We start from the raw sequence: 14,083 nt of genomic DNA, 5'->3' as shown, positions 1-14,083 counted from the left end.
AATGAGATTTGGATTTTTATCCTACTCTGTTACAAATCAGTTGTATGACCTCAGGGAAGTTACATAACTGCCTTTTGCCTTAGAGTCCCAGTGTATTAAGTGAAGTGGTTAGATCAGATGATCTTTAAGATCCTTCTAGCTCTTAGAGTCTATGGTTTTTTTTAATCTGTTATCTTTTTTTTTTGTTTTCATTATGCATGTGGAATTGTATATATAAGGTACATGTAAGTAATGTTTGCAAAGTTACTCAACTTTCTCAACTCTATCAGAAAATTAAAGCTTTACATGTCACAAATTCTGCAAAGGTAAGATTATAACTAAAAATCTCAAGAGTTCAAAAGTAGCTACCAACTTACCAAAGAGCTATAAAAATTAATAACTTAATACATTCATTATATGTCTGTTTCCAACTAAAGCATTAGCAATTCCACACATTAATTTATAAGTAATACATTTAGTTTGATAAAGCCAGTCTAATCTTCGTTTAATAAAGTTATTAATCCATAATGTAAATAGGCAAATATTGCATCAGTGTAGTTTTTCCATGTGGCATTGTTAATTTTTAATGTTCTCTACAAGAAAATCAAAGAGGGACTAGGAAAGAAAAAACTGGAGTGATTACTTGACTTAAATCATATTGACAGAAACATGTCAACATGAGTATTTATAACTATTCATGGGATGAAACACTGTTGCTTGGTGTGTATCCTGCTCTAAACTTTCTAGAGGCAATTGGACAATATTAATATTAATCAAGAACTTAAATGTGTTCTTATTCTCTGGCCAGGTAATTTGACTTATAGAAATTTGTACTAAAGAGATAATAAGATATGCACAGATGCTTTGTGGCAGTATTATACATAACTATAACAAATTGGAATCAATCTAAATGTCCAAAAATAGGAAAATGGCTAAACTGATGTTATACATATATTCATTACAAGTGTGTATATATATATATAGGTATTGTTCAGTTGCTCAGTTGTGTCCGACTCTTTGCAACCTCATGGACTGCAGCACGCCAGGCTTCCATCCTTCATCATCTGCCAGAGCTATGTCCACTGAGTCAGTAATACCATCCAACCATCTCATCTGCTGTCATCCCCTTCTCCTGCCTTCAATCTGTCCCAGTATCAGGGTCCTTTCTAATGAGTTGGCTCTTCGCATCCAGTGGCCAAAATTTTGGAGTTCCAGCATCAGTTCTTCCAATGAATATTCAAAACTGATTTCCTTTAGGATTGACTGCTTTGATCACCTGGCTGTCCAAGGGAATCTCAAGAGTCTTCTCCAACACCACAGTTCAAAAGCATCAATTCTTCGGCACTCAGTTTTCTTTATGATCCAACTCTCACATCCATAAATGACTATTGGAGAAACCACAGCTTTGACTATATGGACCTTTGTTAGCAAAGTAATGTCTCTGCTTTTTATTATGCTGTCTAGGTTGGTCATAGCTTTTCTTCCAAGGAGCAAGCATCTTTTAATTTCATGGCTGCAGTCACCGTCCGCAGTGATTTTTGAAGCCCCCAGAAATAAAGTCTGGTTACTGTTTCCATATCTATTTGCCATGAAGTAATGGGACCAGATGTTGTAATCTTAGTTTTTTGAATGTTGGAGTCTTAAGCCAGCTTTTTCACTCTCCTCTTTCAGCTTCATCAAGAGACTCTTTAATTGCTCTTTGTTTTCTGCCATAAGGGTGGTGTCATCTGCATATCTGAGGTTATTGATATTTCTCCCGGCAGTCTTGATTCCAGCTTGTGCTTCAACCAGCCCGGCATTTTGCATGATGTACTCTGCATATAAGTTAAATAAGCAGGGTGACAGTATACAGGCTTTCCCAATTTGGAACCAGTCTGTTGTTCCACATCCAATTTTAACTGTTGCTTCTTGACCTGCATACAGATTCCTCAGGAGGCAGATAAGGTGGTCTGGTATTCCCATCTCTTTCAGAATTTTCCACAGTTGGTTGTGATCCACATAAAGGCTTTGGCGTAGTCAATGAAGCAAATGTTTTTCTGGCACTCTCTTGCTTTTTTGATGATCCAACGGATGTTGGCAATTTGATCTCTGGTTCCTCCGCCTTTTCGAAATCCAGCTTGAACATCTGGAAGTTCTAGGCAATGCCAAAGAATGTTCAAAGTGAAAGTGAAAGTTGCTCAGTCGTGTCTGACTCTTTGTGACCCCATGGGCTATATAGTCCATGGCATTCTCCTGGCCAGAATACTGGAGTGGGTAGCCTTTCCCTTAAACTACCACACAATTGCACTCATCTGACATGCTAGCAAAGTAATGTTCAAAATTCTCCAAGCCAGGTTTCAACAGTACGTGAATCAAGTAATGATACTACTAGCAACAAAATGATTACCAAAAACTGTTAACAAATGTCTTTGCACTTCATTTTTGTCCTTATATCCCATTAGGGATACTGCTACTGCTACTGCTGCTAAGTCGCTTCAGTCGTGTCTGACTCTGTGCGACCCCATAGACGGCAGCCCACTAGGCTCCTCTGTCGCTGGGATTCTCCAGGCAAGAATACTGGAGTGGGGTGCCACTGCCTTCTCCAATGCATGAAAGTGAAAAGTGAAAGTGAAGTTGCTCGGTCGTGCCAACTCTTAGCGACCCCATGGACTGCAGCCTACCAGGCTCCTCCGTCCATGGAACTTTCCAGGCAAGAGTACTGGAGTGGGGTGCCATTGCCTTCTCTGCCCATTAGGGATATGTAGTCAAATTACTGTGTCTTAAAGTTATTTGAAATAGTTCTCTGTATGCTACCAGCTGGATATAATTGTGCTTTTAAAAATTAGGAAATGCATTTTTAAAAATTAGCATTTTATAATTATGAAAAATATTTATGTGGTTCAAATCCAAATCAGATCTACATATATATGTACACATATATATGCATGCATATATGTATGTATATATACTGGTCTTCCTTCCCTGGTAGGTCAGCTGGTAAAGAATCTGCCTGGAGACCTGGGTTCGACCCCTGGATTGGGAAGATCCCCTGGAGAAGGGAACAGCTACCCACTCCAGTATTCTGGCCTGGAGAATTTCATGGACTGTATAGTCCATGGGGTTGCAAAGAGTCGGACACGACTGAGCAACTTTCACTCACTCATGTATATATATAAATGTGTGTGTGTATATACATTTATATCCATTCTTATACACATGGCAGCATCCTAGACTCACTTTTTCCCTCTTTCTGCTTTATATAAAATATATCTTACAGCTCAACCCACATAAGTATATCTAAAGAACTAAAGATTCCTGATGTCATTTTATAACTGCAAATAACTCTACTGTAAGATTGTACCATACTCTGTTCAATCAGTCTTCTATTTATGAGCATTTGGGTTGTTTCCAGTCTTTTGCTATTATAAATAGTTTCCGTCCTATGGTTTTGTATTATATTTATATATACTCAAGTCTTAAATAGATTTGTACTGTGTAAATTATACAAGATAAGCCTAGATCATCTTATTATACCAACTAGCAGAGGCACTATCAAAGACTGCTAGGGTCATGTCAAAAGTCAGGAGATAATTTGAAGATGCTGCCACAGAGCAAAGAAGTGTTAATTTCAGCTTTAATAAGAGTAACAAACATGATGAGTGAAACAAATCAATTAAGTTTCTAGGTATGAGTTTGAATGATAATTTAAAGACAAACAAACTTAAAAAGCAAAATTACAAAACATCTATTTAGTCACCATTGGTACATGCTAGAAAATCAATTCAAGGCACAATAGGATATAAAATCTAGCCATTTTGCAATCTTGAATAAGTTAATGGATACGATGACTAAATAGCATTATTGACTGTCAACAGACATGAATTTGAACAAACGCCGGAAGATACTGGAGGACAGAGGAACCTGGTATGCTGCAGCCTATGGGGTCACAAGGAGTCAGACACAACTTAGTGATTGAACAACAACAACAATAAACAAACTAATGACTCCAGGTAACATAAAAGAAGAGATTATTACACACTATGCACCTCTTAATGGCAAAACACTTTACTATCTACGAAGCAGTCTTGCCAAAAAAAAAAAAAACCCAAACAAACAAATAAACAATGACAACAACAAAAAACCCAACTGAATCTATTGCAGGTACTGAGGAACATGTTAGACTATACTATGGGGATATAGTGAGAAAAAGTCTAGGTTGTGGGATGTTCTACAGGACAAACAACTTGGTTTCTTCAACAAATAATTTGGAAGAAAAAAACTATTTGAACGGAAACCCACTTATATTTAAAGAGATTTAACAGATAGATCAGCCGATCTCATCGTGTGAACCTCATTTGGATTCTGCTTGAAACAATCTATGAAAATAAATTGTGATGACATTCATGAGACAATTGAAATTCTAAACAATGACTTAATTATTTAATATTAGTAAGATATCATTTAGTTTGGATGTGATAATGGTTATGTTTTTAAAGCCTTATCTTTTAAAGATCCATATTGAAATATTTGTGAATGAGATGATACAATTCCTGGAATTTGCTTTAAAGTAAAACAAGTGGGGAAGAAGAGGGAATTGATGGTTTGGTTTGGTCATCATAGGTTGATAGGTACAAAAGGTTCATGATGCTTTCTGTCTACTTTTGTTCATGTTTTAAATTTTCTATAATAAAACAGTAATACACATTTACATATAATGGGCTTGTGTATGTGTGAATACCCACAGCAAGTGATACAGCAAAATGTGGATGGTGATTATCTCTGGATGATAGGAACTGTGGGTGATTTTGGTGATTTTTACTTTTTTGTTTTTACTGTACTGCATATTCTATATTTTTATATTGCACTTGTATACAATCAGGATAAATTATTTGTAAAAAAATGTTTTAAATTGTTTAATAATACCATTTTTTACAATTCAACTAGAGTTCACTTCTGAAATAATTAGTAAAATAACTTTGTACTTTTAAAATATATTTTGGCAATGCAAATTACTTAATATTTAATTATATTTAGTTTTGAGTGGGTACAGAAAATAGTTCATGAAAATATAAGGCTATGGTAAAGTTTGCGGCTTGGACATTCTCTCATTTGGTGAACTAGGGTAACCTTAAATTTATAGCTTAGGAGTAAATAGTTAATTCTTTTTCTCCTCCTTACATAACACAAAAACAACTGATCCAGTTTGGCATAAACTTTCTCTTCCAAAGTCACCTTTGTGCTGAAATTCAGCACCTCAGGTTTCAGTCAAATAACTTGCAGATGAGAAAAGATTTCTTAATAAAATTCTCTTGTAATTTTGCTACTGTGTTAGTTCCTGGCAACTTGGGAGAGTCCTTTTTTCATAGTTAAGTGGGTCGGGGGAATGGTTCTTTCTCCTCCTTTCTAATAAGCAGAAAGAGCAAGCAATTTAAATCATTCTTTTTGTATCGCTGAGATAAATGTAAGTCCATGACAGTAGATGGAATTAAGAAAAAGATAGTTAATGGGTATTTTTAGCTTATTAATAGTTAATACGAAGTACTGCAGAGTTTGTCATTCAATTACGAGAAAATTAGTCCTTTAAGATCAGAAAAAAATTTTTTAAACCAATATAAATACAATTATATTTTGTAATTACATGTAAACATATAATTATATCATGATCTAGATGTTCTTTTATCAGATAACTGTTCCTTCTTCATTTATTTCTAAATAAAGACTTTTCATTTATATAATTTTCCTTCTTTTTGTTTACCTGTGATTTTCTCCTAAAGAAACCATAGTCAGCTCCTGTTATGAAATACATTAACAGACTATAACTTCAGTAACATTTTGTTCTGCATGTAGACTATGAAGCAAAGTCATTGATAGATGGAGTGATTCATTTAGAAGTGAAATTTTCTGATTTAAAACTGATTAGAGACAGATATCAATTTGGATTCATTTGTCCATTTGAGGTTCCATGGGTGGTTAATTATATGCTTCACATAAATTCAACTTTCACTTGCAACTATGTGCTAGGCTTTGTGTATTTTCATATATATAATATCAATGATTTGCTATAATAACACTATGAAATAGTTATTTTGGAGGGAGGTAAAATTGCTTGCTCAAGGTCAGAAAGTAATCAAATGGATGCAAATTTTATGTTACTACTTTTAAGTTATAAACGTTGGCTCTTGAGAGCATTTGTACAGTCTTTGGTGCCTAGTAAGGAGCTCTGAACTAGAAAGTATGCCAAGTCAGTTTGAAGGCTGATATTCGTCTGTCTCATTGTAAAAACAGAGTTATCTACCTCCCACCTACAACGGAGGATGTGCAAGAGGTGCAGTGTGCTTCCTATTGCTTCATGCATGGAGCTGGCCAAGATGTAATATCTCTCACGAAGAAACTAAGAGGCATCAAGGCAAAGAGAGAAGGCAACCTGCTCACAGCAGCAGAGCAGTGCTTCACTTCCTTGATCTTACAACAAATTTAAGAAGGTACAGACATCTTCAAGCCTGGGAATAAACAGTGTTTTGATTTGGTGACCAACAAACTAAAGGTCAACCTGAGAAAGTTGATTCGTGACATATTTCCAACAAGGGTCACTTGTTTCCATCCCAATGGACTCAGAGTTAAGAATTAAAAACCTCAACGTTAGTAAATGATATGTTTGGAAGATTGAGAGTTCTAATTAGACGTATATCCCCAGTGCCAGTAGAGCCCATTCTATTCATTTACTCATAACCTCATGTAAAATTGTGTGTTTGAGATGTGGTTTTTTAAAAAGTTATTTACCTTCAGGCTCAGTTAAAGAATGGAATATGTGAGAAAAGAATTTTCCAACTTTTGTTGACTCAGTAATGAAAAGAAAAGAAGAATTTGGCTGCTTGGTAACTCAAAAATAATTGATCTAAGAAACTTGAAATTTGATATGTAAATGCTAAATCCAATTACAAATTTCAAACACATTTTTCCAAAGCATATCCTAGTTCCAGCTTACTAATATCACAGAATCATTCTGATGTGCATTAAATTATTAACTGTTTTTATGAGTGTACTAGAATTACTACTAGGAATGTTTTTTTGTGTGTGTGGAAACATAAACACAGGTTATAAAACACCTTGTAAGTGGACTTGAACTAAAAGATCTTAAAAATAAATGGGAACAACAAAAATAAAACATGACTAACTCTCCTGCCCCACCATCAAAACAAATGTTTCCAAGGACCTGAAGCCAAGAAAATAGAAATCTATAAACACAAAGGCTAAGATAAATCAGTTACATCTACCAGGTCTCCATACGTAACAAAACACTGAAAACCAACCAAAACCAAAAAACTTGATTTGAAGGAAAGAATGTCAAAGAACATTGACCTTTTCTGTCCCTCTGCCTACCACAGAAATTCCCACCTACTGACTTTTAAATTACTGAGTCTCCAAAAATTATTGGAGATAGGTGTCTTAAAAATGCAGTAGATTCAGTCACACAGGTAATATTCACATTAGCTGAAGTAGTAATTATTGAGGGAACGGTAATCTACTTCATTCATTTTAATAACCAATTCTTTCTGAGATTTACCACAGAGGAAACCCAACCTAATTATTAAGGTACAATACTATTGGATTGAACTATTTTTCAACCCAAGAATTTGTATTATGGAGAGAAAGCTTGGACGATTTAAGCAATTATGTGCTTCATTTCTCCTTTTCTGTATCTCCACTCTTGCTTACCTATAAAGTATTGAATTTAACTTGTTTCATTCTTAATGTTTCACATCTTGTTGTCTTCTTTTAGAAAAATTTAAGCCAAATTTTATAAGGTTGTAAGTAAGGATTGGTGACTAGTTCCTACGTGTAACAAATCATAGTGCCTAGAGCCCAGACCTGCTGGCCTGGAAAACAAAAGCCCAAATTCTGGCTGCCCTGAAAAACCCTGAAATCACAACTAATGCTGGTTTTAGATTTTATCATCAGTTCAGTTCAGTTCAGTTGCTCAGTTGTATCTGACTCTTTGCGACCCCATGAATCGCAGCACGCCAGGCTTCCCAGTCCATCACCAACTCCCAGAGCTTACTTAAACTCATGTCGATCAAGTCGGTGATTCCATCCAACCATCTCATCCTCTGTTGTCCTCTTCTCTTCTTGCCTTCAGTCTTTCCCAGCATCAGGGTCTTTTCCAGTGAGTCAGTTCTTCGCGTCAGGTGGCCAGAGTGTTGGAGTTTCAGCTTCAGCATCAATTCTTCCAATGAATATGCAAAACTGATTTCCTTTAGGACGGACTGGTTTGAACTCCTTGAAGTTCAAGGGACTCTCAAGAGTCTTCTCCAACACCATCAAGAGTCTCCTCCAACACCACAGTTCAAAAGCAGCAATTCTTCGGCGCTCAGCTTTCTTTACAGTCTGACTCTCACATCCATACATGACCACTGGAAAAACCATAGCTTTGACTAGATGGAGCTTGGTCTGCAAAGTAGTCTCTGCTTTTTAATATGCCGTCTAGGTTGGTCATAGCTTTCCTTCCAAGGAGCAAGCGTCTTTTAATTTCATGGCTGCAGTCACCGTCTGCAGTGATCTTGGAGAGCCTAGATTTTACCATACTGCTCCCAAAATGCTTTCAGGGATGCCTAACCTACGCAAAGTCTCCTTGTAGCCAGGCACACACTGTTTCTTTCATTTGGACGTATCAATAATATTGCTAAAGAACAAAGTCACTTGAAAGGAAGCTGAACTTACAATCAGAATCTAAGAATCCCCAGCTCTTAGTGCACAGGGTAAGTGTGTGCCTGCTAACGCCAGAAAAGGCTGGTGAAAGTCCTGGCTTTTCCACTTTCTAGCTATGCGACTCCAGGCAAATTATTTAGATCTTGTGCCTCAGTTTTCTCATTTGTAAAACAGCAATAATATTAATAATGACCTTGTAGAGTTGTGAAGACGAACCATTTTAATATGGCTCAGAACAGTACCTCAGGTAGCCCAAGCACTCCAACAATTATTATTACTGGCTGCATGGTCTTGGGGAGCTCACCCGACCTCCAGGATACTCTATTTGATTTTTGTTCAAAAAGGGATCACAGTTTCATGCAGTCTGTATGACGATCAAGTAAGCTCATGCAACACACAAGGCAGTCATTTTGAAAACATAATCAAGTACTGGACAAATCCTTCAGCCAAGTAGAATCAGTTCCTTTCTGCTCTGTGTCCCTGTAATACTTAACACACACACACACACACACACACACACACACCTGCTAAGCTCTCATCACACTGTATCATAAGAATTTGCTTACCTGTCCATCTCCCCCACTAACAGTGCATCCTCTGATTCACCTCTGCACCCTCAGCATATTGGACATACCTGGCACAGGATAGGTACTCAATAAATATTTGTTTAAATGAATATTGTCCAAACAACTGAGCAGGAATTCACAAGGCGTCTGCCAGGAATGATGGATTATTACTTTTTGCCAAGTGTCCTCAGTCGACCACCCAGAAATGTGCTTGTTTTCCCTCAGACACAATGCATCGAGATTCTGCCATTTCAAATGCAGCTTGTGCGGTTGCAGTCCACTCATTCTTGTCCCTGAACAAATAATTATTGAGCACCTATTGTGTGCCAGGCCCCAGGCTGTGCTCCATATAATGTACCACAAGTGGCAACTGCCCAGGCTAACTCAGTGCCTGCATACTTTGTTGAAATAACCTATTTACTACAGAGTCATTTATAACTGAAGATAATAAGCTCTTTGGTTTGATTACTTCATCACAGTGGTGGAATCTCAGGGTAGGAAAGAATAGTTTTCCCTCCCATCCAGGCAGCCAGATAACACTGAGCAGAGTTCCCTGTGCTATACAGTAGCTCTTTGCTGCTTAGCCATTTAAAATATAGCAGAGAGAGAGGGGCATTCGGGGGAGAATGGATACATGTGTATGCATGGCTGAGTCCATTTGCTGTTTACCTGATACTATCACAACACTGTTAATTGACTATACTCCAATAAAAAATAAAAAGACAAAAATTTTTTTTTTTTTTAGTAGGAGTCCTTAGAATAATAAGTTAAAATCAAGGATCTGACTGCATAAGTTAAAATCCTTGCTCTGCTTTGTACAAGGTGTTAAGACCTTGGGCAAGTTACTTAACCCCTTGAAACCTTAGTTTCCACTTCGCTGGTAGCTCAGCTGGTAAAGAATGTGCCTGCAATGCAGGAGATCCTGGTTCGATTCGTGGGTTGGGAAGATCCGCTAGATAAGGGACAGGCTACCCACTCCACCCTTCTTGGGCTTCCACAGTGGCTCCACTGGTAAAGAATCCACCTGCAGTGTGGGAGACCTGGGTTCAATCTCTGGGTTGGGACGATCCCCTGGAGAAGGGAACAGCTACCCACTCCAGTATTCTGGCCTGGAGAATTGCATGGACTGTATAGTTGATGGGGTTGCAAAGAGCTGGACACGACTGAGTGACTTTCACTTTCACGATGGAGTAAGATTGATGTATTAAAAATAATAACCCACGTTAATACTTATTATGGTACCTGTCATATAGTAAGCACCCAATGTGTGTTTGCCATTGTGATTAATCCAGTCCCTTACCCCAGTGTTTGAACTTCCATCACAAATGTATTCAGGACATGAGGCACGTGTGCCCAGTTTCTGCTTGAACACCACCAGGGTCAAGGAACTTACAACCTCCAGTTGTCCACCTGATTACTGGGCAAACATAGTAATTGTTGACAAATTCTAATGGGCTGTAACATACATACTTATATCTTTTACTCAAGGGTGTTCAATCTTCTGGAATTACCCGCAAAAGAAACATAACTTTCCTTGAAGGACAGCACTTCTCACTTCGGAAGGTAGCTACACGTGCTAGCTTTCTCCCTCCTCCTCACACACCAACACAGACTCTTAGACCCTTTAATCATTTCTGATATGGCACTGATTACAAGATCCCATTTTACCCATTTAAACTCTTCTTGAAGAACCTTTTATTTATTAATGGTTTTCTTAAAGGCTGAAGATCAGAATTTATAAGCAAAACAAATGTGACCTGATCACCGGTGAGTACTAGAGAACTACTTCCTGACCTGAACACTATATTTCTATTAATACAACAAAAGATTGATCTTTTTTAGAAGTTACATCACACTGCATTGACTCATCATCTGCTCACAATCAACAGGAGACTCTAAATCTTCCTACGTGAGCAATTGTAAGTCATCTCGCCCCCAACCTGTACTGGCACAATTGAATTTTGGGATCTCTGAGTGCTTTATATTTGTCCCTTTATGTTGTTAGGTATGATTCACCATTACACTTTGTCAGGATTTGATAAGGGGGAGGGGAATCCTGATTGTATTATCCAATTTATTGGTTATCCTTTGCAGTTGTGCATAATTTATAGATGCACAGCAATGTACATCTGTAAATTCATTCCGTGTGTGGTCACTGTTATCATCTGAGCCATCCATCAAAAAGTTAAGGGCAACAAAGCTTCGGGCTAGATTTACATTAGATCCCTAGAGGCCTGGGTATGCATCCGTCTCTTAAAAATTTTTTAAAAGACACTGTTCATTCAATCAATATATATTGAGTTTCTATTATGTAACCAGTTACTGTTCCAAGTGCTGAGCATATACTGGTGAACAAAACAAAATTCCTGCCCTTATAAAGCTTATATTCTAATTTGGGGATAAGCAATAAACAAATATAAAGTAAATAATAAATTTTAAAAAAATGAAAAATGAAAGCAAGTAAGGGGCTCGAGCAAAGAGATCAAACCAGCCAATCCTAAAGGAAATCAACCCTGAATATTCATTGGAAGGACTGATGCTGAAGCTGAAACTTCAATACTTTGACCACCTGATGCAAACAACTGATTAATCGGAAAAGACCCTGATGCTGGGAAAGATTGAAGGCAGAAGGGGATGACAGAAGATGAAATGATTGGATGGCATCACTGACTCGATGGACATGAGTTCGAGTAAGCTCCGGGAGCTGGTGCTAGACAGCAAAGCCTGGCGTGCTGCAGTCCATGGGGTTGCAAAGAGTTGGATACGACTAAGCAACTGAACTGACTGATTGACTGATGCTGAAGCTCCAACACTTTGGCTACCTGATGCTAAGAGTCGACTCATTGGAAAAGACCCTGATGCTGGAAAAGATTGAGGGTAGGAGGAGAAGGGGAAAACAGAGGATGAGATGGTTTGATGGCATCACCAACTCAATGAACATGAGTTTGAGCAAACTCTGGGAGATAGTGAAGGACAGGGAAGCCAGGTGTGCTGCAGTCCATGGGGTTGCAAAAAGTCAGATATGACTTATAGACTGAAGAACATTAACAAGGGGCTCGAGAAGGTTGACAGTGGGTGTGCAGTGCACAGTTGTGCACATGCAGTGTGGCTGAAGCAGAGCTGTTTCTCAAGTTTGCTTACACTGCTCATGCCCTGCATTCTGAGTGTGCATCTGATCCAAAAGTTGTCCCAAAGTGGACAGCAAGTCCTTCTGGTTTCTCAAAATTCACTTTTTTTTCTACATGGAGTCATATTAGGAAAAACTCAATAGAATAAAGGCGGCTATGGTCTTTCCAGTGGTCACGTATGGATGTGAGAGTTGGACTGTGAAGAAGGCTGAGTGCCAAAGAGTTGATGCTTTTGAACTGTAGTGTTGGAGAAGACTCTTGAGAGTCCCTTGGACTGCAAGGAGATCCAACCTTCAGTCCATTCTGAAGGAGGTCAACCCTGGGATTTCTTTGGAAGGAATGATGCTAAAGCTGAAGCTCCAGTACTTTGGCTACCTCAAGTGAAGAGTTGACTCATTGGAAAAGACTCTGACGCTGGGAGGGATTGGGGGCAGGAGGAGAAGGGGACGACAGAGGATGAGATGGCTGGATGGCATCACTGACTCGAAGGACGTGAGTCTGAGTGAACTCCGGGAGTTGGTGGTGGACAGGGAGGCCTGGCGTGCTGCGGTTCATGGGGTCACAGACAGTTGGACATGACTGAGTGACTGAGCTGAACTGAACTGAACTGAAACAAGAAAATCTGAAAGGATATAATATCTCAAGGCACTTTGCAACATTTCGTCATATGCATAGGATATTCAAACACTGTGAGACCAGCTAGACAAGCAGGGAAGTCAGTCATACCTCCTGATCAAGACTCCGGAGAGAGAGTTTAAAAATTACTGTCAGAGAGTTTAAAAATTATTGTTCTAAAAGTATAGTATATGGTTGAAAATGAAGTAATAGAGGAAAAAACAGAAAAGCTAGCACTTACCTTATTCCAATTCCCATTTTCTGAAGTATGGAGTGGGTTTTGAATCCGAAAGTTTATGGAGAGTCGAGAGGATGGAATGCTTGGGGGACCCCAAAATACAGCTCAGAGAGTCTGGATTCTGAACTCTGGAAGAGAAGCCCATAAGGGACAGATTTGAAATCTAAATCTATTAACTACTCTCTGCTCATGATTCTATTGTTGCTAAATTCTTCTAAATAGTTTTAAATAATCTTCAAATCTCTTTGACGTCAAAGAGACTTGATAAATCTTTGTTTTGTAAAGTCCTAATTGTATCCTCTGATTGGAAGTTTATTGTCTATACTCACAATGATATTTTAACCTTTGTTTTCATTCACTGAGCACTTAGTTGGTTCTATGAGTCCAAAGGTAAATGAAGCAAATATGCTTCCTACTTACCGAAACCTTTCAGTAGAGAGCAAGACAGAAACAGGAATGGCAGCTCCCAAAAAACAGTGTGTTAAAAAGAGAAGAGTACCAAGAACTCTAGGAGGTACACCTAACCCAGACTTTGGGAGAATTGGAAGTTAGTGCTTCCATATGGAGACTTACAAGGTATGAAGAAGTTAGCCCAATAAAGAGGTGAGGCAGATCTGTTCCAATGGAGGGCACATGGATGCATATTTGGAAGGTGACAGAAATGACCAAGACTCTGAATACTGAAAATAGTTCAGGATAGCTGAGACACAGTGGTCAGAGATGAAACTGGAGAAGTTAACAGAAACAATTTATACAGAGCCTTACAAGCCATGTCATATAGGAAGTATAATCTACTGAAGTTTGTGATGGCTTGAATGCTGGCATTTTGAAGGGGAGAAGTTTAAACTGGTGCTCAGTTTTTTGACTTGAAC

The 14,083-nt window shown here is 38.2% G+C and overlaps 1 protein-coding gene across 1 annotated transcript in view; it reads right to left on the bottom strand.

The window, feature by feature from the left end:
- Positions 1-14,083, bottom strand: part of MKLN1 (muskelin 1) — a 384,978-nt gene that overhangs the window by 349,484 nt on the left and 21,411 nt on the right. Inside the window, exon 2 of the mRNA XM_004008073.5 lies at positions 13,215-13,339. Within this exon, the coding sequence (XP_004008122.1) occupies positions 13,215-13,231 (17 nt within the window). The 5' untranslated portion in view covers positions 13,232-13,339. The remainder of the gene's footprint in view (positions 1-13,214; positions 13,340-14,083) is intronic.

Source organism: Ovis aries, chromosome 4 (assembly GCF_016772045.2).
Source record: "Ovis aries strain OAR_USU_Benz2616 breed Rambouillet chromosome 4, ARS-UI_Ramb_v3.0, whole genome shotgun sequence".
NCBI classification, from domain to species: Eukaryota; Metazoa; Chordata; class Mammalia; order Artiodactyla; family Bovidae; genus Ovis; species Ovis aries.
This window is presented reverse-complemented; position numbering and strand designations above follow the sequence as displayed.